Source organism: Narcine bancroftii, chromosome 8, assembly GCF_036971445.1.
Source record: "Narcine bancroftii isolate sNarBan1 chromosome 8, sNarBan1.hap1, whole genome shotgun sequence".
NCBI lineage: Eukaryota > Metazoa > Chordata > Chondrichthyes > Torpediniformes > Narcinidae > Narcine > Narcine bancroftii.
In genome coordinates, this window is record NC_091476.1 from 138,646,377 (window position 1) to 138,669,978 (window position 23,602).

At 45.0% G+C, this 23,602-nt stretch overlaps 1 protein-coding gene across 1 annotated transcript in view; it reads right to left on the reverse strand.

Annotated features, from left to right (window-relative positions):
• Positions 1 to 275: 275 nt before the first annotated feature.
• The window catches only part of LOC138742115 (cell adhesion molecule DSCAML1-like), a 69,045-nt gene continuing 45,718 nt past the window's right edge, over positions 276 to 23,602 (reverse strand). Inside the window, exons 8-10 of the mRNA XM_069896300.1 lie at positions 2,792 to 2,938; positions 420 to 575; positions 276 to 322 (exon numbers count right to left, since the gene is read on the reverse strand). Coding sequence (XP_069752401.1) covers positions 276 to 322; positions 420 to 575; positions 2,792 to 2,938 — 350 coding nt within the window. The remainder of the gene's footprint in view (positions 323 to 419; positions 576 to 2,791; positions 2,939 to 23,602) is intronic.

A 23,602-nucleotide genomic window follows, 5' to 3' on the forward strand; every position in this document is an offset into this window, starting at 1 on the left:
AATACTATCGAGACTAACTCGCATCAACATTTTTTTAACCACCATTAGGAAGGAGAGAGTGCCTTGAATCTAATGAAGCAAAAACAGGCAAAAGCTTTAGACTTTGAGAGATTATTAGTTTGGCAAAATGAACATGAGAAACTCGACCAAAGATTGTTAAATTAATGAAGATGATCTGTGAAGAACAAAGTGCATCTGTAGATGTTTAGTGCAAACAGATCCAGGGACTCTCAATATACACACAATGTAGGAGACTAGAAAGTCTTATGTAATTCTTACACCAAGTTGTGTGTTGGTGAGAACGTGGTTTTGGGCTCCAGTACTGGAAAAGATTGTGCTGATCATTATTACCTCATCAATCAAAACTTGAAGAAGGATACGGGCTTGAGCTTTACAGAGAAGAAAGAAAAGTTACTTACTGTCTTCTTTTGTCTGTGCGTAGATCACCAGGCTGCGCACCCCATCTCCCGCCTGAGTGAAGGCCAGCACCTGGACGCTGTAATTGGTGAACTTCTCCAGTCCTCTCAGTTCCACCCGTGAGTCCATTGTGGTGATGTTCTGCATCTCCCCCCAGTCTAGTCCAAAGCACAAAAAACAAAAGTCAGTCAGAAGCTCTGTTAATGAAACAAATATCTGCCTTGTAGGGATTAGGTAGCACAGTGGTCTTTGAATCTTGTCAACGGGGAATCAGAGCCCTATTTGTCTGCATGTTTTTGTGGTCCTATGAGAAATTTATAGTTTCAAAAATAAATTTCATTCATAAAATTAAACACAAGAAATGCAATAACATGTGTACATGGCTTTCCTTGCCTTTATGATTTAATCAAATCAATACATTCTATTTGCAAAGAACCAACACATTCAAATGGCCTTTTTGAACAATAGACCCATCAAGTGTAAAAGGCAGGACTCAGCCCCCGAGGGTTTGTTGACACTGGGACTTTCTTTTCCCACAAAATCTGTGTGTTGGCTGCATTAAACTTCAGTGGACCCTCAGCATGGAACATGCTAGTCAGGAGCCTTGTTTATAGCCATCTCCTTTCACTGGTGGACCAACTCAAAGTGTGTTTTTCACTAAGTGGATCCTCCTCCAACTGGAGTTCGTTATTGTGCCAGTGCCTTACTCGGGATAATGTTGGGAAAAGACAGTGCAGAACCACAGCAAGCTGGCATGTAATCATGTGTAATTGAGCAGCACAGGTTTCATGGGTCGGAAGGGCCTTCCACTGTGCTGTGCCATTAAAATTTAAAAAAAAAGCAGTGTGGGATATGGAAGTGGTGCAGTAGGACTGAAGCTCATGTGTAGACCTAAGGAAGCTCCACTCTGATCATTAAATGTGCTTTGTGCTTGACTCTCTGTGCATAGTCGTGAAAGAAAAATATTTGGGAGTTCTGAGATGGTTATGCAAAGGCCAGACTATGATTTTTACAAAGGTGACCTAATTAAAGTTTTACACAGCTGCAACATCACTTGCCAACTTTTATACTAAATGCCCAATAAAGAAGGCAAATACAACAAGCAATGAGTGGAGAGACCTAAGTTCCTTGGTGTGCACATAAGGGATGGCCTATCCTGGACTCACAACACATCCTCATTAGTTAGGAGGGTGCAGCTCCTACACTTCCTAAAGAAGATGAGGAGGGCAAGCCTGTCAATTCCCATCTTGTCAACCTTTTAGAGGAGTACAATTGAAAGTGCTGTGTCTGGCTGCATCATTGTGTGGCATGGTAGCTGCAAAGCATTGGATCAGAAGTCAATTCAGAGGATCATCAAAATAGCTGAGAGGATCCCTGGGGTATCCCTTTCCTCTTATAGATGACATTTACTGGGAGTTCTGTCTAAATAGGGCTCAAGAAATTATAGAACACCCTTTCTATCCTGTGCACAGTATCTTCAACGTATAATCATTAAAAAGAAGGTACAGGAGCATCAAAATCAAGACTACCAGGCTAGGGAATAGCTTCTTCCCACAGGCTATGAGACTGATGAACTAGTATCCTGTAAGCGAGACACTCATCTCCAATATTTATGTGTATTTATTTTGATTATTTATGTGATCTTTATGTACTGTGAATTGTATGGTTTTGTGCATGCACCATGGTCTGGAGAGATGCTGTTTCATCAGGTTGTATATGTACAATCATCAACGATAATAAAGTTGAACTTGAATTTAAACTTAACATATGCCTTCATTGAGAAGTTGTTTCCTATGGTAGGGGAGTGTAGGGTAGGAGGGCATAATTTCAAGATCAAAGGGCATCCTCTTACCCTATCAACTTAAGCTCCCATTTTCAGAGAGGTATGGACTGGAACCCAAGATCTGTCTGCGCATCAATGCTCTTCAGGGTCCTGCCTTTTACTGTAATAATTTCCCTTTGCATCAGGCCTCCCAAAATGCAACAACTCACACTTTAACTTATATTAAACTCCACCTATTATTTTCCTTCTCAAATAACTGTTTATTCCCAATATCTCCCTTTCTCCCCAGAATGCTGGTAAGCAGACACCGAAGTAGCAAATGAAAGCTCTCTCATTGCCGCATAAACCAGGAAATCACGAGGTTTGCTGTCTTTGGTTACAAGACCTCCTTCTGCCAAGCTTCCGGCTTCCTGCCGTACACTGGGTGAAGGAAGGATCACTTTACAAAGCAAAAGAAAAACACTTGCAACATTCCTATCACCGTTGGGTAATAGAGTGGTTCTAACAACTACAAGAGGGAGTGGAAACTGCGCAAGAAAGAGACTGAAAATTTTTAAATGCTCATCTGAGGATCAGGACCCAGCAACTGACCTCCGTCTTGGTGTACGGACCAATAAATGACCCGGAAACCCTTCAATACTCCGTTCAAAGTACTGCGAGGAGGTGGTGACCAAATAATCGTGACAGCATCTGATGAGATTGACACAGCCTTCATGTTGTCTGGTGGTTGGCTGGGCACTGAGAAAAGGAAAACAAGACTAATGTAAGCACAAAGCAAACCTCATCAAACATCGCTGAACAACAAGGAATTAATAGATCGTTCAGGAATGATCAGTCTACCAGTCAGACAGCATCCTTTTATAAAAGGCATATTGTTATGGAGGAATTCAATGGCTTCTTATCATAATAGATGCATAGAACGTTTTGTTTTGTGTGCTAGCCAAGCAAGTCAACTCATACAGCAAATAGTGCAATAATAAATAAATCAATAACAGTGTAGTGAATAGTGATACAATTAGAGCAGGGTTTAGTGTTACAAAAACATTGTGTAGGGTACAGATAAAAGTTAAAAACAGCATGAGAGCATCTTTTGCCAGAGAGAAATCTATTTAAGAGTCTGATAACTGCAGGAAAGAAACTTTAATGAAATAAGACTCTAGTTATTATACATATCCATAAGACCATAAGATGCAGATGTAGTAGGCCATTTGGCCTGTCAAGTCAGCGCCATCATTCCATCTCCCACTCAGCCCCACTCCCCTGCATTTTTTCCAAAAATCTTGATCAAATATCTATCAATCTCTGCCTAAATACACCCAATGACTTGGCCTCCACAGTTGCCAGGGGTAGCAAATTCTAGATGTTCATCACTCTCAAAAGAAATTCCTCTGCATCTCTGTTCTAAGAGGATGCCCTTTGATCTTGAAATTATGCCCTCCTGCCCTACACTCCCCTACCATAGGAAGCAACTTCTCAATGAAGAAGGGTCTCAGAGCTGTCATGTTAAAGAGATCTAAATGATTACATTTAAAATTTAAATTAAATTTAACTTTACCTCTGATTAACAATGAGAGACCGGCTGAGTTCCTTCTGCTTTTCTGTTTTTTTTTTAATAGATACAAACCAGTTGTACATAAAAGGGAGTGGTATAGATATGTACAATAATCAGCATGAGCAATGGGCTGAATGGCCTCTTTCTATGCTGTACTGCTCTGTGACATGATTGACGTTTGATAAAATTCCATTGCGTGGTCACCGCTCCACAGAACTTCCCATCTGGATGAACATCCTTTATGTTCTATGGCGAGCTCTCCACTGGCCACTGTGACAGAGGTGCACCAAAGAAGAGGTGCATTGACCACTGCCAGTGGGCTGGTCTCGCCTCCAACCATGCATCCTGGTGCCTCACAGTTCGGCGGGCAGCAACCTCCTTTGAAGAAGACCGCAGAGCCCACCTCACTGACAAAAGACAAAGGAGGAAAAACCCAACACCCAACCCCAACCCACCAATTTTCCCTTGCAACCGCTGCAACCGTGTCTGCCTGTCCCGCATCGGACTTGTCAGCCACAAACGAGCCTGAGGCTGACGTGGACATTTACCCCTCCATAAATCTTTGTCCGCGAAGCCAGGCCAAAGAAGAACAAAGGGAAAGAAGATCAAAAGGGGACCTCTTGCTCTTATTTATTCATCTCTTGCTAATAGCCTGAGAATCACAACAGACGGGAATCTTTAGATCCTTGATTTCCCCCTGTTGGAGACATTGAGGAACTGCCCGCTTGCACATTAACTTAAATGATAGATGGTCACCAATATCGACACAGATGGTTTAATACAGGTTATCATGTCCACTGCTTAATCAACTAATAATGTTTGCCTGGCTGCAGGATATAGCACTGAACTGGTTTGAATTATTCGTCACATTAATGGCAGCCTGATACAAAGCTCTCACAGCTTGGCTTTGTCCTGCAACCAGAGATGAAAGAAATGGTAGACTTCTAAGGAGATCTCGATTTGACAGACAGATTTGTCGGCAGCTCTGAGGAACAGTGTGCAGCCAAACATCCCATTTCTTTTGAAGCTGATGAGAGTGGTTACTGGCATATCTGACTACATACAAGACACTTAAGGACATTAGAAATAGAAGCAAGAAAAGGCCATTCAGCCCTTCAATCCTCTTCAGATATTCACTGAGCTCATGGCTGATCAAATAACTTGGCAGTATTAACCACATCCCTTGATTCGCTTAACATCAAACAATCTATTGATCTTTTCAGTGATTGAACCTCTGAGCTCAGAATTCCAAAAATCCACTTCCTTCTGGACAAAGGAATTTCTTCTCATCTTAGTGAACAAGTCAGATGTTCAGATATTCAGTAATTAAGTGAAATTGCCACGGCAACTTTCATCAATGATCTACATTTTACTGTTGATGAACATTTGCAGTTCCTACAGTAAGTCAGACAATATGAGGACCATATATTCTCTCAAGATCAGGAGCTTGGAGGCGAGTTACAATTCTCAGAACTGAGAATTCCACTGAACTTTCAGGCATTCCACATAGGTTGCATAAACTTGTACTATTCTAAAAGAACAGAGGAAAAAATGAGTTCATTCAGTTCTAAGCCAGTTTATTGATCAGTCCCTCATCCCCATGTATCTGTACTTCATCTATGTAACTCTTAACTGAAGACCATAGTCAGTGCAGATAGGTAACAATGTGTTCTCCTCATTGACAATTAACACAGGCACACCTCAAGGATGTATGCTTCGCCCACTGCTCTACTGGCTCTACACCCATGAGTGTGCGGCCAGGCACAATCAAATGCCATCTTTAAATTTGCTGATGACACCACGGTGGTCAGGAGAATGACAAGTGACAATGAGACAACGTAGATCAGCTGGTTGAGAGGTGTCACAACAACCTTGCACTCAATGTTAGCAGAACTAAGTATGGACTTAAGAAAGGGAAATCAGGAGAACCTGATCAGGGGATCAGCAGTGGAAAGGGTTGATGCACAATCAATAATTACAAGCAGACTCAAAGCAAGTGATTAATGTCTTTAATAACCTGAAACAACAGGCATGTCTTCACATACGTGTGGCCCAGTTCCACGGTTGGCATGAAGGCGACTCAGCCTTTATTGGGGAATCTTACGGGATGAGTTACAGGGTCGGAGGTGGGCCAGCCAGCCTGTACAATGAGAGGATGCAATGCATGCAACGCTGTGCCACAAGGGTAAAAAATTTTAAAATTCCTGGGTGTCAATATCCATGTCAATGCAATCATGAAGAAGGCACACAAGCAGGTATACTTTGTGAGGATTTTGTGGAGATTTGGTATGTTGCCAGAGTCTCACAGGTTTACAGTGGAAAACCTGACTGGTTGCATCACTGTGTGGTATAGAGGTGCCAATGCACAGGACAGGAAAAAAGAGTTATGAACTCAGCCAGCGCCATTCCGAGCATCATTCTGCACTCCATCAAGGAATAGGCAGTGTCTCAAGAAAGAAGCTTTTTATCCTCAAGGACCCTCACTACCCAGGCCATGCCCTTTTCATACTGATACCATCGGGAAGGAAGTACACAAGCCTGAGGATGAACACCTAGTGGCACAAGGGCAGCTTCTTCCCCTTGTCAACTGGAAGTCTCGTGCTAACTTTCGTCTCCCCATACCCCCCCCACCCTACCACTCCTGCCAAACATGGCACACACTTATGCACCCATGCATTCGCACATGCATCTGCACACGCACGCTCACATTCATGCATCTCATCTCATCCATATCCCGCCTACCATGCCATCTGCCTCCATTCCATTTAGAGAGTCATAGAGTTGAAGAGCACAGACATTACTATGGTGCAACTCATCCATGTCAATCGTGATGCCAAACTGCACTAATACCATTTGCCTACATTGGGCCCAAAGTCCTCCCCTTTCCTATCCAAGTATTTGTCCAAATACCTTTTAAATATCTCTGGCCTTTTATATCTTGTAAACCTCTATCACAGTGGTTCTCAACACTTTTCTTTCCACTCACATACCACTTTAAGTATTTCCTATGCCATAGGTGCTCTGTGATTAGTAAGGGATCACTTAACGTGGTATGTGGATGGAAAGAAAAAGTTTGAAAAGCACTGTTTTAATTGTACCTAATTGACTCATTATATGCACGGTTTCATAACTCCAAAGGAAATGGGCCAATGACAATTTTTCTCAAACAAAATATTACAGTAACAATGGAGCAGTGATTTTCAACCTTTCCTTCCCATTCATATACCATCTTAAGCAATCCCTTCCTAATCACAGAACACCGATGGCATAGGGGTTACTTAAAGTGGTTTGTGAGTGGAAAGAAAAGGTTGAGAATCACTGCTCTATTGTTACTGTAATGCTCAGCCTCACCCTATCCCGTGAGACAAACATAGCCTGTCCAATCATCTCTTGATACTATTGTCCTCCATTCCAGATACCATCCTGGTGAATCCCTGCTGGACTCTTTCCTACACTACCACATCTTCTGCTAATGCACCAAGCAAAACTGCACAATTCTCCAAGTGTGGTCCAAATAATATTTTGTCGAGCTGCAACTTATGCTCAATGTTTTGGCCTATAAAGGCAATGCCTCTTCACTCCACTGTCCACCTGTGTCACTATTCTCAAGGAGCTATGAACCTGCTCCTCAAAGTCTCTCTACATCATAACTCCTGAAGTCTCTGCTATTTACTGTGTACATCCTGCCACGATGCCATCTTTGACATCTCGAATAGCATAAGGTCACAGTATCTGGATAAAATTAACCCAACTTTACAGCACTGGGCATTCTACCCAACTTTGCAGCTGATCTCTACCCCTTTGAACACTTAGTCAAACTTTTCCGCCATCTATAACTCTATTGTGTCCTCAGCAAACTTACTCATCAGAATACCTACATTCTTATCCAAGTTATATGACAAAGGTCAAAGGCACCAACACTGATCCCTGAATACACTCCGAGTTAGAGATATCCAGTGAGAAAAACACCCATCCAGCACTACTCTCTGCTTTATATCACTGAGCCAATGTTGTATCCCACGTGCTTTAAGCTTCTGGGCCTGCCTACAAAAGGTGGGACTTCGTCAAAGGCCTCACTTAAGCCTATATTTACCAAGTCTATTACTTTGGCTTCATTGACTTTTTCAGTTTCTTCCTTAAAATAATGATATTTGAGGTTTCTGTAGTGTTGTAGAGTCTAGATGGGTTTAAAGAGGTCAAGCGATCACTGAAATATCGGGAAATTAAAGGGGTGAAAGGGAACTAGCAAGAGATGGAGGCTTGGGGAAGATCAATGGTGATCATATTGAATAGTGGAAAAAACACATAATAAGTACTGAAGGAACTCAGCTAGTCTCACAGTGTCCAGAGGAGGTAAAGGTGTATTATTGACATTTCAGGCCTGAGCCCTCCTTCACGTATAAACAAAAAGCAGGCCAGTCATCAAAATAAAGACTGGGAGAGAAAGGCAGAAGAATGGGAGGGGGAGGAGTGCAGTCCAACAAACAAAAGGTGTTCATTGGATATGATAGGAGGAAAGGTGAGAATTAATTTTGGCTCTGTGAAAGAAGGCAGGGGAAAAAGAAAAGAGAGAGAGGCAAGCAGGACTAGAGGAACAGAGACAGGGGAACGAAGATGGGGGGATTTTAATGGAAACCAGAGAAGTTTATGTTAATGCCATCTGGTTGGAGGGTGTCTAGACGAAAGAATGAGGTGTTGTTGTTCCTCCAATTTGCGGGTGGTCTCAGTCTGGCAGTACTTGAAACCACAGACAGACATATCACCAGGGGAATGGGACAGGGAACTGAGATGACTGGTAACTGGGAGATCCATGCTAATACAGTGGACAGAACTGAGGTGTTCAGTCTCTCCAATATAGAGGTGACCATTTCATAGAGTACCTCAGCTCTGTCTGCCGTAATAGTATTGGTCTGGACTCCTCCCCTCCCATCCTTCCCCCTTTTTCTCCCAGTCTCTGTTGAAACACCTGCCTGCTTTTTGATTATACCTTGAAGAAAGCTCAGGCCTGAAATGCCAGTAATATATCTTTACCTCCTCTGAACACTGCAAGAACGGTTGTTTCTCCACCATTTACTGTATGTTTTAACTACAATCACAGCATCTGTAGACTTTCTTGTTTCACTCTTCATTGAACAGTGAGCCAGGATTGAGAAGTCAAATGGCATCTCCCTGCACTCAATTCCTCTCTCTCTCACTCTCTCTCCCTCTCTCCACCTACCCAACATCAACCACTGAAACAAAGAAGACCTGGATGAGAGGATTCTAGTTAACTGGCGGCATTGCACTGGTAAATGTGTTTGGTCTCTTCCTTAAGACAATGTATAATCTCACCAACTACACTTATAATGTGACACCCTGATAGGGTGCTTTAATTATTTCATTTTGCCTACAATTAAATGATCACCTAAAGCAGATTATTAACCAATTAAATCATCTATTTAATGTTTAGTCAAAACAGGATGAGCGTTGGAGCTGCAAGTTCCTCCAACATTGTTCTCTGGGATTTCAGGATGGGTCAAGAGAGAAGCTCCATTTCCTCATGACTCCACTGTGCTTGGCAGACACACCCAGACTCCCACACGAAAAACCATAGGAGCATCTGAATAAGAAAAAAAAGTAGGCCATTCAGATCCCTGAGTCTGCCTCAAACCAGGTCATGACTACATATTCGTATTCCCCTGTATATCATCCTTGAACAGATTCGGTGACTCAATATCCTTCCTCAGGTAGGAGACATGGTGATGCTCCAAGGAGACCTTCTGTACTCTACCATTTCAAAGATTCATGAGCCTCGAGAGAAGAAATTCCTCCTCACTTCTACCTTAGGTTTGCACCTTATTGTGAAATGTCTCCTTGTTCTGTATTTCTCCACAAGATGAACCATCAGCACAACATCTATCCTGTCCCTAATATCACACTCATTCCTCTAAATTCCAATGAGTATAGATTCAAGTTGCTCAAACTTTCCTCATGGAAAATAACCATTATTTCAGGACTATAGAACACTACAGCACAGAAAATAGGTCATTCGGCCCTACTAGTCTGTGCCGAAACATCATTCCACTAGTTCCACTGTACTGCACCCATTCCATAACCCCCAGAACTCTCCCATCCATGTATCTATCCAGTTTATTTTTAAAACTTATGAGTGAGCATGCATTTACCACGACAGATGGCAGGTCATTCCACACTCCCACCACTCTTTGAGTGAAGAAGTTCCCCTAAACCTTTCCCCTTTCACCCTAAAGCCTTATCGTCTCATATTTAACTCTCCTTATCTAAGTGGAAAGACTCTACTCTCATTTACTCTGTCTTTTCCCTTCATGTTTTTGTAAACCTCTATTAAATCTCCCCTCATTCCTCTACCCTCCAAGGATAAAGACCTAACCTGTTTAATCTTTCCCTGTAACTCAACTCCTGACGACCCCACAAAATCCTAGCAAATCTTCTCTGTATTCTTTCAAACTTACTGATATCCTTCCTGTGTTTTGGCAACTAGAACTGCACACAATACTCCAAACTTGGCCCCACCAATGTCTTATATAACGTCACTATAACATCCCAACTCCTGTACTCAATACTTTGATTTATGAAAGCCAAGGTGCTAAAAGCTCTCTTTACAACCTGTCTACCTGTGACACCACTTTCAGGGAATTATGTATCTGTATTCCAGATCCGTTTGTTTTTCCGCACTCCTCAGTGCTCCTCCATTTACTGTGTATGTCCTTTCTTGGTTTGTCTTTCCAAAATGCAACATCTTACACTTGTCTGCATTGAATTCGATCTGCCATTTTCTGCCCCATTTTTTTCAAGTTAGTCCAGATCCCTCTGCAAGCTTTGAAAGCCTTCCTCGCTGACCACCACATCATAAATCTTAAGTCATCAGCAAACTTTCTGATCCAATTTATCACATTATCATCCAGATGGACCCAGCACCGATTACTGAGGCACACCACTAATCACAGGCCTCCAATCTGAGAAGCAATCATCCACAAACACTTCTCCCATTCAGCTAATTCTGAATCCAGTTTACAACCTCTCCATGGATACCAGTGCTGAATCTTCTGAACTAACCTCTCATGTTGAACCTTGTCAAAGGCTTTACTAAAGTCCATGTAAACAACATCCACAGCCCTTCCTTCATCAGTGTTCTTGGTAACCTCACATTCCAGGCACAAAGCCATACTGATTATCCTTAATCAGCCCTTGGCTGTCCAAATACTAGTATTTGGACAGGGTAATCCAATCTATCAGAACATCCCCCAAAAATTTACCTTCCCCTGATGTTAGGCTCACTGGCTTGTAATTTCCTGGTTTACTTTTGGAGCCTTTTTCAAACAACAGAACAAAATAAGTTACCCTCCAATCTTCCAGTAGCACACTGTAGCATGAATAAACACTATCACAACTGGAAGGAGAATATACGCTTTTATTAGCTTATAACTGAGGCTAGGGTCTTATAGTGTCTTCAGAAAGGTTCAGGGTTTAGGCAGGAAACCAGGGTTATATATAGGTAGATGGGGGCGAAGCTGGGAGGCCCGGCCAGCCATCAGTATAACACACCAGCAGTGAATCTCAGTTCACAGCATTCACTCCTTCCTGCAGAATTTAGGGTCTGTGGAAGAAGACAGAACATTGATACAGAATTTTTTTTTGAAAAACATAGTTATTTACAAATTTACAAATTTAAGTGATCTGGGGGTCTGGAGATCCTGATGGAGCACCTGAGCACCCAGGTGCCTTGGACTCCTTGGGTCTCCTGAACCCATTGTGAGGGAGGAGTGGCAGGCCAGGTCTCTGGTTCTACGGTGGAGGGGGATGCACTTTCCTCCTGAACTGGATTCCCTGAGGCCCTGACTGGGAATGTCCGAGAAAAAATTGCATCCGACCTGCCCGCCTGGTTGAATGTGACTGCCAGGGCCATGTCCGAAGCGTCGATTTTCACCTGGAAAAGTACATTCTCGTCCACTGTGTGCATTGCAGTTTTCGCAATGTGGTTTCAGAGATGGTTAAAAGCTGTTTGGGCTTCGGCCGACAGGGGAAGTGGCTTTTAAGAGAGGTTGAACTTTATCAGTGTATTGAGGGATCCACTGGTCATAACATGAGAAAAACCCCAGGCCTCTCCTCAAAGCCTTCATGGTCCTGGGATTGGGGAGCTCTAACAGGGAGTGCATCCTTTCGGGGTTGGGGCCAATGATGTCATTCTCCACCACGTAGCCAAGTATAGCCAGACATTTAGTCCTGAACACACACTTGCTAGTTATGAGTGAGGTTTAGAGCTCTCACTGCATGGAGGAAACTCTGAAGGTTGGTGTCAAGGTCCTCCAGAGTATGGCCACAGATGGTGACTTATTGAGGTAGAGGAAAGTAGCCTTCAACCCGTACTCATCGACTATTCTGTCCATCTGCTTCTAGAAGATAGAAACCCCATTAATAATACCGAAAGAAACCCTCCAGAATTGATAAAGACGACTGTTAGGCTCAAATGCCATATATGGATGGCCTTGGAATGCATTGGCAGCTGGTGATAAGCAGCTTTCAGGTCGATGGTTGAACAGACTGATACAATGAAATATCATTCACCATGACCGCAATTTGAGGGAAGGTGTATGCGTCCAGGAGTGTGTACCAATTAATAGTTTGGCTAAAGTCAATTACTAGCCTGGACTTATTTTCCCTTTTTACCACCACCACTTGTGCTCTCCATGGGCTAGTGCTAGGTTCAATGATACTTTCATTAAGTAGACATTGTGTCTCAGACTTTATTAAATCTTGATCTACTGTGCTGTACCTCCTGTTCTTGGTAGCAATAGGTTTGCAGTCTGGGGACAGATTCGGGAAGAGAGGTTGTTGGGGGGGGGGGGGGGGTGGTTGACATTCAGGGTGGAGACGTTGCATGTGGGTTCTGATTTTAGAGGCCCTCATAGGTGGGAGGGAACCAGAATACTCTAAGGTCACACTTTTAAGGTGACACTGGAAATCTAGACCCAACAGCACAGGAGCACACAATTCATTGAGTACATATAGGCGTATTTTACATAATTCCCCATCAAACGACAAATTTACTATGCAATGTTTTTGAACACCCATAGAGTGCAAATCAGATGCAAGGAATATGCGATAGTTGGAAGGATGCATCTTTAGGTTGTATTCTTGCACAGTCCGTGAGTCTGTGAAGCTTTCAGTAGACCCTGTGTCGATTAGGCATTTAGTGGAATGTCCATTTACCTTCATAAGCGTTATGGAGTTGCTGAGCTGGTGTGGTCTGTTCTGATCTAGAACCATCGAGGCTAGGACTCAGGAGACTCTGCACTCCTCACTCAAGTGGCCCCCACTATCCTGGGTTGCCCACGGGTAAGATGACATCAACTTTGTGGCTCAGCAAGTTGGCCGCCCTCCTTCCGCCTCTGATGATAATGGTACCAAGTTTGAATGGTTGCCAAGACTTTTCGTGCCGTTTTCTCGCAGCCACCCTCCTTCGGCATGTAGCGCAGCAAGTGGGTTCAGGTGAAGCGGGTGAGGCTGGAATCAGATCCGGGAGCAGTGCAGGGCGTGGACTTCCCTGGGCTTCCCCTCACACGTCAAACCCTCGCCCAATGTCCTTTCTTGCCACAGTTGAAGCAAATGAGTCTTTAGCTGGGCATCGAGACGGGGGTGCTGGCTCTTGCTGCAGAGAAAGTGCGGCAGTGCTCCCTGGCATGGGAAACTACAGCCGTTATGGCAGGGCATGTCCTTGGAAGGAGTCACCCGGGGTGAGCAAGCTTGCTAGCTTCGAGGTCATCATTCTCGAGCTTGACCTGTTCCAGCGACTTGGCCAGTTCAACATGGCTAGCCAGGTCCTTCTTACCCGACTCGAGAAGTCGTTGCCTCATGTACCTTGAGTAGACCCCCATGACTAAGGTGTCCTGGATCTGTTCTTCCTCACAAACAGGGCCTGTAGCCATTTCGTACGTGTACTTCTTGGCAAGTGTCCACAGATCCAGCAGGTAATCATCAGTGTCTCCCCTGGTTGTTGGCAATGTAGAGTGAGTTGGTTTCTTGCTAGGACCTCATTTTGCAACTTCAGGTACCGAGCCTTCAAAACCTCAATGACTGCGTCATACATAGAGTAGTCCCTGATGACTGCATATTCTTTTGCTCCTACCATGGAAACGAGTGTGGACTTCCTGAGTTCATTGGTGTGAAAGCAGCCTCTGGTCATGTTCAGGTAGGCCTGGAAGCAATCTTGCCAGTTCGAGAAATACTCAACAGCACCAACAGCAAACTTGGCTTGAGCGGTGCTTCCACCTTCTTGGGAATATGCTAATATAATTGTAGTGCGGATAAAAGCTCTCATGACTGGAAGGAGAACATGCAGTTTTATTAGCTTATAACCAAGGGTAGAGTCTTACAGTGGTCTTCAGGGTTTAGGTGGGAAACCAGGGTTGTATATTGGTAGATGGGGGTGGAGCCGGGTGGTGGAGCCAGCCATCAGTACAACACTCCATCAGTGAATCTCAGTTCACTGCACACACCCGTGGCTAAGGACATTTTAAATATTTCTGCCAGGACTTCTGCACTAGTCTCCCTCAAGGGCCGAGGGAATATCATAGCAGAACTTATCTTCCTTTATTCGCTGAAAGGCAGTAAACGCCTCCTCCTCTATAATCTCTATATGTTCCATGTCCCTACTGCTCACTTCCCTTCCTTCCTTACACACTGTGCCAGTTTCTTGAGTAAATACTGATGCAAAAATTAAATGTTCAAGATCTGCCCCATCTCATGAGGCTCTACACATTGATGACCACTCTGATCTTCTTTGGGTTTACCCTCACATTATCTGTCAAAACAAACTCACATCTTCTTTTTTGCCTTCCTGATTTCCTTCTTAAGTATTTTCTTACATTTTCTATACTCTTCATTTGCATCTTGTTGCCCATACCTGCTAAACACCTCTCTTTTCTTCTTAACCAAATCGTGAGTTATAATAAAATTTTAAAATATTTTAGAACTCCAGTATGATAACATCTGCCAGGTGTCTGTGCAGCCCAAATGCACCCATGTGATCAATTAACCACCTTTTGAACGTGGGAGGGAATTGGAGCACCCTGAGGGTGCCCACATAGATACGGGGAGGGTGTACAACTCTTTACAGACAGCGGGGGATTCGAACCTGATTCACTGATGCTGTAGTAACGTTGTGCTCATTTTCTCTGAACTGCAATGCCATTCCCTCAATATTAAGAAAACACAAACTCTACATTGTACTGCAGATGTGAGGCCTCCAATACTCATTTCAGTTGTGCCAGAAACTTTTCTACTTTTGGTGAGATTTCAAATTTGGAAATATTTTTCTGTGGATACATTGTTTCCACTTTATGCAAACAGCAGAGAAGGAACCTTAAAGAAATTCAGGAATGATTTTCTCCAAGAGAAAGAAAACAGAAAATAAGGAAAGAATAATTGGATCAGAGAGGGGCAGAGATTGGGAAAGAATGAGGAAATGAGGGAGGAGGGAGAGAGGCAGAGTGGGAGAGGAAGATGGCAGCAGAGAGAAGGAAGAGGTGGAGAGGAGAAGAGGCAGAGGGGAGAGGAGGTATGGAAAGAAAGTACGGCAGAGGAGGCAAGGTGTTGAAATGTGACGATAGGGAAATAAAGCAGAGGGGAACAATGGAGAAGAGTTCGGAGGGAAAGAACGGGAGGCAGAGGGGGTGAGGCAGTGAGGCTGGGAGGGAATGAGGACTGGAGGATGGGGTGGGGGAAGAGCAGAAAGTTGGAAAAGAAGGGCAGCAAAGAGGAGGGGAGAAGAGTGAGTCATGAGGATGAGATTTGGAGAGGATAAAGGAGGGGAGAGAGAGAGAGAGAGAGAGAGAGCAGGGTCCAGGGTAAGAGTGGAAAAGGGCATGGTTAAATAGAGGTGTGATAGGGGGAGAGTGGCAGAGGGGAAATCAGATGACATACAAGAGATTGTGCCGAAACAAAACAGATTTCTATCAGGGGCATAGGGGGTTTTAATGTTAGGGAGAGCGAGCACGTAAAAAGGCGCCACGATCACTGTTCCTCAAAGCTGTGCTCGTACGCACACGCACACACATTTTGCAACCAGCGCACAAAGGAAATTAATGTGCACACATCCACGACACATACCAAATAATTTTATTTATTATACATTTTTATTTTGTATTTAACATCAAAACACAAGGAACTTAAGGAAGATACAGTTTTAAAGGAAGTACATAATTGTTATTCATATTTAAAATCAAAACATAATAAAAATATGTGTGTTATTTAACCATTTTACATTTTAAACATACAATATGGGTGGGTTGAAGGACCTAAGAAATTGTATGATGCCGGATGCTCAGCTCCAAACCCTCGCTTCAGAGCTCTTGACACCCCAACTCTTAAACCCTCTTCTTGGCCTAGTGCACATTGGAGCTCCCAATGCCTGACTCCGAACCCTCCTTTTGGCCTACTGCACACCAGAGCTCCTGATGGCCCGACTCTGAACCATCTCCTTGGCTTACCACACACCAGAGCTCCCGACGGACTGACTCTGAACCCTCCCTTCCGCCTACAGCACATTGGAGCTCCAGATGCCCAACTCCAAACTCTCTCCTTGGCCTACTGCACACTGGAGCTCCCAACCGCCTGACTCCGAGCTCTCCTCTCTGCCGACCACACACTGGAGCATCCGACGCCCAATTCTGAACCCTCCCCTCGGCCTACTACACTCCAGAGCTGAATCCTTCCCTCAGCCGAGCTGAACAGCGGGGCACAATTTTCATCAAATGAATTCAATTTTTAAATAAAACATTGTACTCACGGCTTTCTGATTTATTTTGAAAATAAATCAAATATCATTTAATGCCGAGAGTTCACGGCGATTCACAATGTGGCATGAAAACCCTGATCCACACATGCACAGCATGCAATCCCCAATCCATGCCAACTAATAGATGAAGGGCTGATCGTGCCCAATCAGCAGGGAGCTTACACCTTGGACACCCAATCAACTGGAGGCACACATGGAGATGGCAGATTCCACAAAAGGAACTCAGCAGGAGAAAAAGAACAGTCAATGTTTTGAGCCAGGGCTGCAATCAATGACAGGTCTGAGAAACAATTTGTCACCAATCAGCTATAGCTAATTTACTATCACCCCTCTGCCTTCTGAGCCCCTAGGCTTGAGCCTACTCAGCCTAAGCTAATCCACCACTTTTGAACAAATGTGCCCAGGGAAAGCGGTCACTCCCCCTGCACCCCCGTAGCTATGCCACTGATCTCTATGCAGGGTCAACGTTATGGCCCCGCCAAATAATTTATTGTGCCACCCGATCCTCCCAGTCCACTGCAGCCAACGCCACCACGCATGCCCGACCAGCGTCCGAATCGCGAGCTCCGATGAGCAGTAGGCTGGGGTGAGGATCCGCGGTCGGGAGATCAGACGCGCAGGCAGCTGGGGGATCAGGGTTTCAGATAGATGGGCAGCTAGAACATTGCCGGTTCAGGTGGGCGAGGATCCGCAGCTGGGAGCTCAGATGGGCTGTACGTTGGGGCGAGGATCTGCGGTTGGGAGTTCGAATAGACGGGCTGCCGGAGTGTCGAGGGCTCCAGTGGGCGGATGGCTGGGGCAAGGGACCTCTGAAAGGGTGCCACGTGCTCAGGAGCTATGATTGGTGGATTGCTAGGGCGAGAGTCAGCTCTCAGGACATCGGGAGCCCTGACAAATCTGTGCCCCTTGGGTTTACCCTAAAGCCCCTCAATTAGATTTGTTCTGATGCTGATTTTGCCTCTAAGTTTCTGGCCAGTTTTACACCCACATACCTACCCCACAAAACCTACTCAGTTGAACAGATGCTAAAGATATGTTGATTTGTTTCCACGATCAAACGACCAGCTAAGGCAGTCATTGAGTTGTAATTTATGTAACTCTGTCATAAGATTTCACAGCTCTTCTGTCGATACAAGTGTTTAGTAGCAGAGCAATCTTCCTTCTCTTTTGTGCCTTATAATAGTGTGACATCAATTATACCATGCTGAATTGGGCTGATAACAGGCTTAGGAGATAGTGTGCCTGATGACGGCATTAGGAGATTACAGGGTACGACGCTCATTAAAAACTGATCATTGAATTGTAAATCCCGGCTGACATCAGTTTAATTAGGCGACAGATCCACTGTAATTTGGATTTTGAGATCCTCCAAGTGCTGATTGGTGTTTTTTTGTTACAAAACAATTAGGATGAGGAAGAGGTAAATATCAGATGGGCTTCGCTATCTTGTATTAACACCAGAAGCAAAATTATGGCTTGTCATAAATCATCAGGGATCACGCACAAAAATGCCTGGGCTGCTGTGTTGACTCATTGCAATGTTTCCTCATCAACATGTGGAGGTGCCCTGCTTCAGAGCATTCCCTCCTGCAATGAATGGCTGACGCTCTGATGTCTTGATGAAGGGTCTTGACCCAAAATGTTGGCTGAACATTTCTACCGGCCACTGACTAAAATTCCTCTGCCATTTCTGCCACCTACTAAAAAAAAGGACTGGATTGCGCTTGTCCTCACCTACCACCCCACCAGCCTCCGCATCCAGCATGTCCTCCTCTGTCATTTCCGCCACCTACTACATGATCCCACCACTAGACACATGTTCTCCTCTCCGCCTTCCACAGGGATCGGTTTCTCTATGATTCCCTTCTCCAATTTCCCTCCCTTGGGACCTACCCCTGTGACCGCATGAGGTGCTCCACTTGCACACACAGCTCCTCTCTCATTACCATTCATGGCCCAAAACAGTCCTTCCATGGGTCATCTACTGAATCTGGTGCTCCCATTGCAGTCTCCTCTATCGGAGAGATTGGACCTAGACTGGGAGATTGCTTTGTGAGCACTTCGACTCTGTCCGCTGCAATAACATTGATCTCCCAGCGCCATCCATTTCAATTCTCCATCCCTTTACCTCACTGCCAGACTGAGACCATCCACAAATCAGAGGAACACCACCTCATCTTCCAACTGAGCATCCTCCAACCGGATGGCATTAACACTGACTTCTCTGGCTTTCTTTACACCACCCCCACCCACTACCTTATATCCAAGTTGCCTTTCCCTACCTCTTACTTCTCTTTTATCACAATCAATTAACCTTTTGTTGGTCTGGATACCTCCTTCATTGTTTGAATTCTGACACTTTCTGAGATTTCCTGCTTCTAGCTTATTCTGCGTATTCTTTGAAGAAGAGCTCAGGCGTGAAATGTTGGCGATAGATCTTTGTCTCCTATAGATGCTGAAAAGACCAGTTCCTCCACCATTTTGGGTTTAAAAAATTTTTACTCATGGACAGTGCCTGACCCATTGTCACATCGAGCTTCTCCTTGTTTGCAGCTGGGACTTCTTTTACGAATGTTATTCTTGCGTGGGAATGCTGTGCTCAACAATATCAAGGGTCTCCTTAGAAATAATCTGTCCATCTTCCTTCTCCTCACCCCCCCACTCCCACCCACCAACCCAATAGTTCTAAAGGGATGATGGTATGGGAGGGTAGCTGTAGAAAGGAATTGGGGTGGGTTACCTTTTTACATAAACACCACAATCTTAACCAACAGGACTACAAGCTCAATAAGAGTGTAGTGTGAAAGCTCTCACAATTGGAAGAAGAACATACGCTTTTATTAGCTTATAACTGAGGGTAGGGCCTTAAAGTGGTCTTCAGAAAGGCTCAGGGTTTAGGCAGGAAACCAGGGTTATGTATGGGTAGATGGGGTCGGAGCCAGCCATCAGTATAACACATCACCAGTGAATCTCAATTCACTGCATTCACCCCTTGCTGCAGAATTTAGGGACTGTGGACGAAGACAGAGAACATTGATTCAGAAAAAAATTGAAAAATATACAGTTATTTACAAATTTAAGTGATCTGGGGGGTCTGGAGATCCTGGTGGAGAGTCTTAGCATGGAAGGGCCTTGGTCTTCTTGGGTCTCCTGGTCCCCTTGTGAGGGAGGAGTAGCGAGTGGGGTCTCTGGCTCTATGGTGGAGGAGGGATGCACTTTCCTCCTGAACCGGATTCCCTGAGGTCCTGACTGGGGGTGGCGAGAATGAGCTCTGCAGCTCGCAGGGCACAAGAGATAGTGGACCCTCTGTTCCGGTGGGTGCCAGGTCCCCGATGGAGACAGTGTCCTCCCTGGCATCCGGGTACTCCACATAGGCATATGTGGGATTGGCGTGGAGCACTTTCACTCTTTCCACCAGGTCTTGCTTCTCCTCATTTGCTTCCTGAGAAGGACTCGACCAGGAGAGGTGAGCCAAGTTGAAAATGTAGTTTCCGATGCTGACTTTCTCTCGAAATTGAATAGGAACTCGTGAGGAGTAGCGTTGGTCATGGTACATAGTAGCGACCGGATGGAATAGAGTGCCATAGGAAAAACTTCCTGCCAGCATGAGTCTAGAAGGCCTCTTGACTTGATGGCCATTTTGACAGCCTTCCAGACTATGGCATTTTCCTTTTAAACTTGCTCGCTCCCCCAAGGGTTGCAGCTAGTAGTCCTGATGGATGTTCTGACATTGCTCTTAGCTCATAAAAGATGAGTCCCAGTCGCTATGAATATAGCCAGAATACCTGAATAGAGCAAAAATAGAATCCAGGGCCTTTATGACTGATGAAGTGGACGCATCTGATCATGGAATGGTGAATGAGAAGCAGGAGTACTCAAAAATGACAGAGAGGAAGAAGATGTTCGTGGAGCGGAGAGGTACCTTAAAATTGAGACTGAGCTCTTCGAAGGGTCTGGATGACTTAATTAGGTGTGCTTTTGTGAAGCAGTAGAAGTCCAGCTTGCACTCCGCGCAGACCTGGAAAGACCTGATCATTTCCCTGACATCTTCCATGGATTAAGGCCTTAACAAAATGAGCCATGCAGGTGACCCATGCGGGCAGAACTCATTATTCAGAGATCACTGTTGGCCAGTAAGTACAGAGGTACATCTTCCTCTGGATAAGGCATCTGGAGGGTTGTTAAGGGGTCCTGGCCGATTGGCGATGTCATAATTGTAGGTGGAGTGCTTGATCCTCCACTTACCAATTTTGTCATTTTTTATTTTTCCCCTTTTGACGGTATTAAACATAAAGGTGACAGAGCACTGGTCAGTGAGGAGCATAAATTTCCTACCAGCCAGGTAATGCCTCCAGTGCCTCACGGCTTCTACAATGGCTTGAGCCTATTTTTCCACAGAGGTGTTTCGGAGCTCGTGGCCTTGCAATGTCTGAGAAAAAAATGCAACTGGCTTGCCCATCTGAGCGTAGCGGCCAGCCCACATTTGAACTGTCACTTTTCACCTGGAAAGGTACATTCACTGCATGAATGGCGGCTTTCGCAATGTGGTTTCAGAGATAGTTATAAACTGCTTGGGCTTCAGCCAAAAGGGGAAAAGAAGTGGCTTTTAAGAGACTTATCAGCATATTGAGGAATCCACTGGGCATAATATGAGAAAAACCCCAGGCATAACCTCAAAGCTTTCATGGACCTGTGAACGGGGAGATCTAATAGGGGGCACATCCTATTGGGGTCAGGGTAAATGATGCCATTCTTCACCACGTAGCCAAGGTTAGCCAGACGTTTAGTCTTGAACGCACACTTGCTTGAGTTATAAGTGAGGTTCAGGGCTTTCGCTGCATGGAGAAAACTCTGAAGGTTGGCGTCATGGTCCTCCAGGGTATGGCCACAGATGGTGACATTATTGAGGTAGAGGAAAGTACCCTTCAACCCATTCTCATCGACTATTCTGTCCATCTGCCTCTGGAAGACAGAAACCCCGTTAGTAATACTGAAAGAGACCCTCCAGAATTGATAAAGATGACTATTAGCCTCAAATGCCATACATGGACAGTCCATGGAATGGATTGGCAGCTGGTGATAAGCAGCTTTCAGGTTGATGGTTAAATAGACCAATACAACAGAATATCATTCACCATGACCGTAATTCGAGGGAAGGGGTATGCGACCAGGAGTGTGCACTGATTAATAGTTTGGCTATAGTCAATTACTAGCCTGGACTTACTTTCCCCTTTTCCACTACTACTTGTGCTCTCCACGGGCTGGTGCTAGGTTCGATGATACCTTCATCGAGTAGACGTTGTGTCTCAGACTTTATGAAGTCTCGATCTGCTGTGTTGTACCTCCTGTTCTTGGTAGCAATAGGTTTGCAGTCAGAGGATAGATTTGGGAAGAGAAGTTAGGGGGGGGGGGGTTCGATATTCAATGTGGAGGCTGCATGTGGGTTTGATTTTAGAGGCCCTTTGTTCTGAACTTTTATTGGGGGGGAACCCTGAGTTCTCCAAGGTCATGCTTTTAAGGTGACACAGGAAGTCCAGACCAAACAGTACCTGAGCACACAATTCATCAAGTACATTCAGGCATATTTTACAAAATTCCACCACCCCCCCCAACAAATTACAGATGTACTATACAATGCTGTTGAGTATGCATAGAATGAGAATGAGATGCAAGGAATATGCGCTAATTGGATGGATACATCTCTAGGTTGCATTCTTGTACAGGCTGTGATTCTATGAAGCTTTCAGTGAAGCCCATGTCGATTAGGCATTTAGTGGAATGCCCTTTTATTTTAACAGTCATTATGGAGTTGTTGAGCTGGTGAGGTCTGTCCTGATCTAGAACCATTGAGGCTAGGACCCTGGAGACTCCATACTCCTCACTTGAGTGGCCCCCACCATCCTGGGTTGCCCGCAAGAAAGATGGTGTCGACCTTGTGGCACAGCAAGATGGCCGCCCTCCTTCCTCCTCTGACAATGAAGGAGTCAAGCTTGAATTTGAGTTGCGGCAAGATGGCCGTCAAGCCTTTTCGCAGTGTTTCCTCACTGCCACCCTCTTTTGGCGTGTAGTGCTGCAAGTGGGTTCAGGCGAATTTGGGGCAGATGACTTGGGGCTAGAATTGGATCCGGGAGCGGTGCAGGCCGTGGACTTCCCCGGGCTTCCCCTCACATGGCAAACCTTTGCCCAATGTCCTTTCCTGCTGCAGCTGGAGCAAACTGAGTCTTTAGCTGGGCAGTGAGTTTGGAAGTGTTGCTGCAGGTAAAGGACTCCCTAGCTTGGGAGTCTTCCCTATCAAGGGAAGCAGCAGGCTCTAGGGCTGGTATAACAAGAGCAGCCGGTCCTTGGAAGGAGTCACCTGGGTGAGTTAGCCCGCATCTTTGAGGCCGTCGTTCTCAAACTTGACCTCTTCCAGAGACTTGGCCAGTCAATGTGGCTAGCTAGGTCCTTCTTACCTGACACGAGCAATCGCTGCCTCATGTACCTCAAGCAGACCCCACGACTAGGGTGTCCTGGATTTGCTGTTCCTCACAAATGCAGCCCATAGCCATTTCATATCTGCATTTCTTAGCAAGCATCCACAGATCCAACAGGTAATCAACAATGGTCTCTTCTGGCCATTGACGACATAGAGCGAGTTGGCGTCTTACTAGGACCTTGTTTTGCGACTTTGGGTACCAAGCTTTCAAAGCTTCAAAGGCAGCATCGTGTCTCTGATGACTGCAGACCCTTTCGTTCCTACTCTGGAAACGAGTGCGGACCTCCTGAAGACGTCTATGGTCGTGTTCAGGTAGGCCTGGAAGCAGACTATCCGCATTGGGGGACAGAGGCTTGAGTAGCACTTCCATCGTTTAGGGAATAAGCTAATAAAATTGTAGTGCGAATAAAAGCTCTCACGACTGGAAGGAGAATAAACACTTTTGTTAGCTTATAATCGAGGGTAGGGTCTTACAGTGGTCTTCAGAAGGGCTCAGGGTTTATGGGTAGATGGGAGCGGAGCCAGCCATCAATATAATACACCACCAGTGAATCTTAGTTC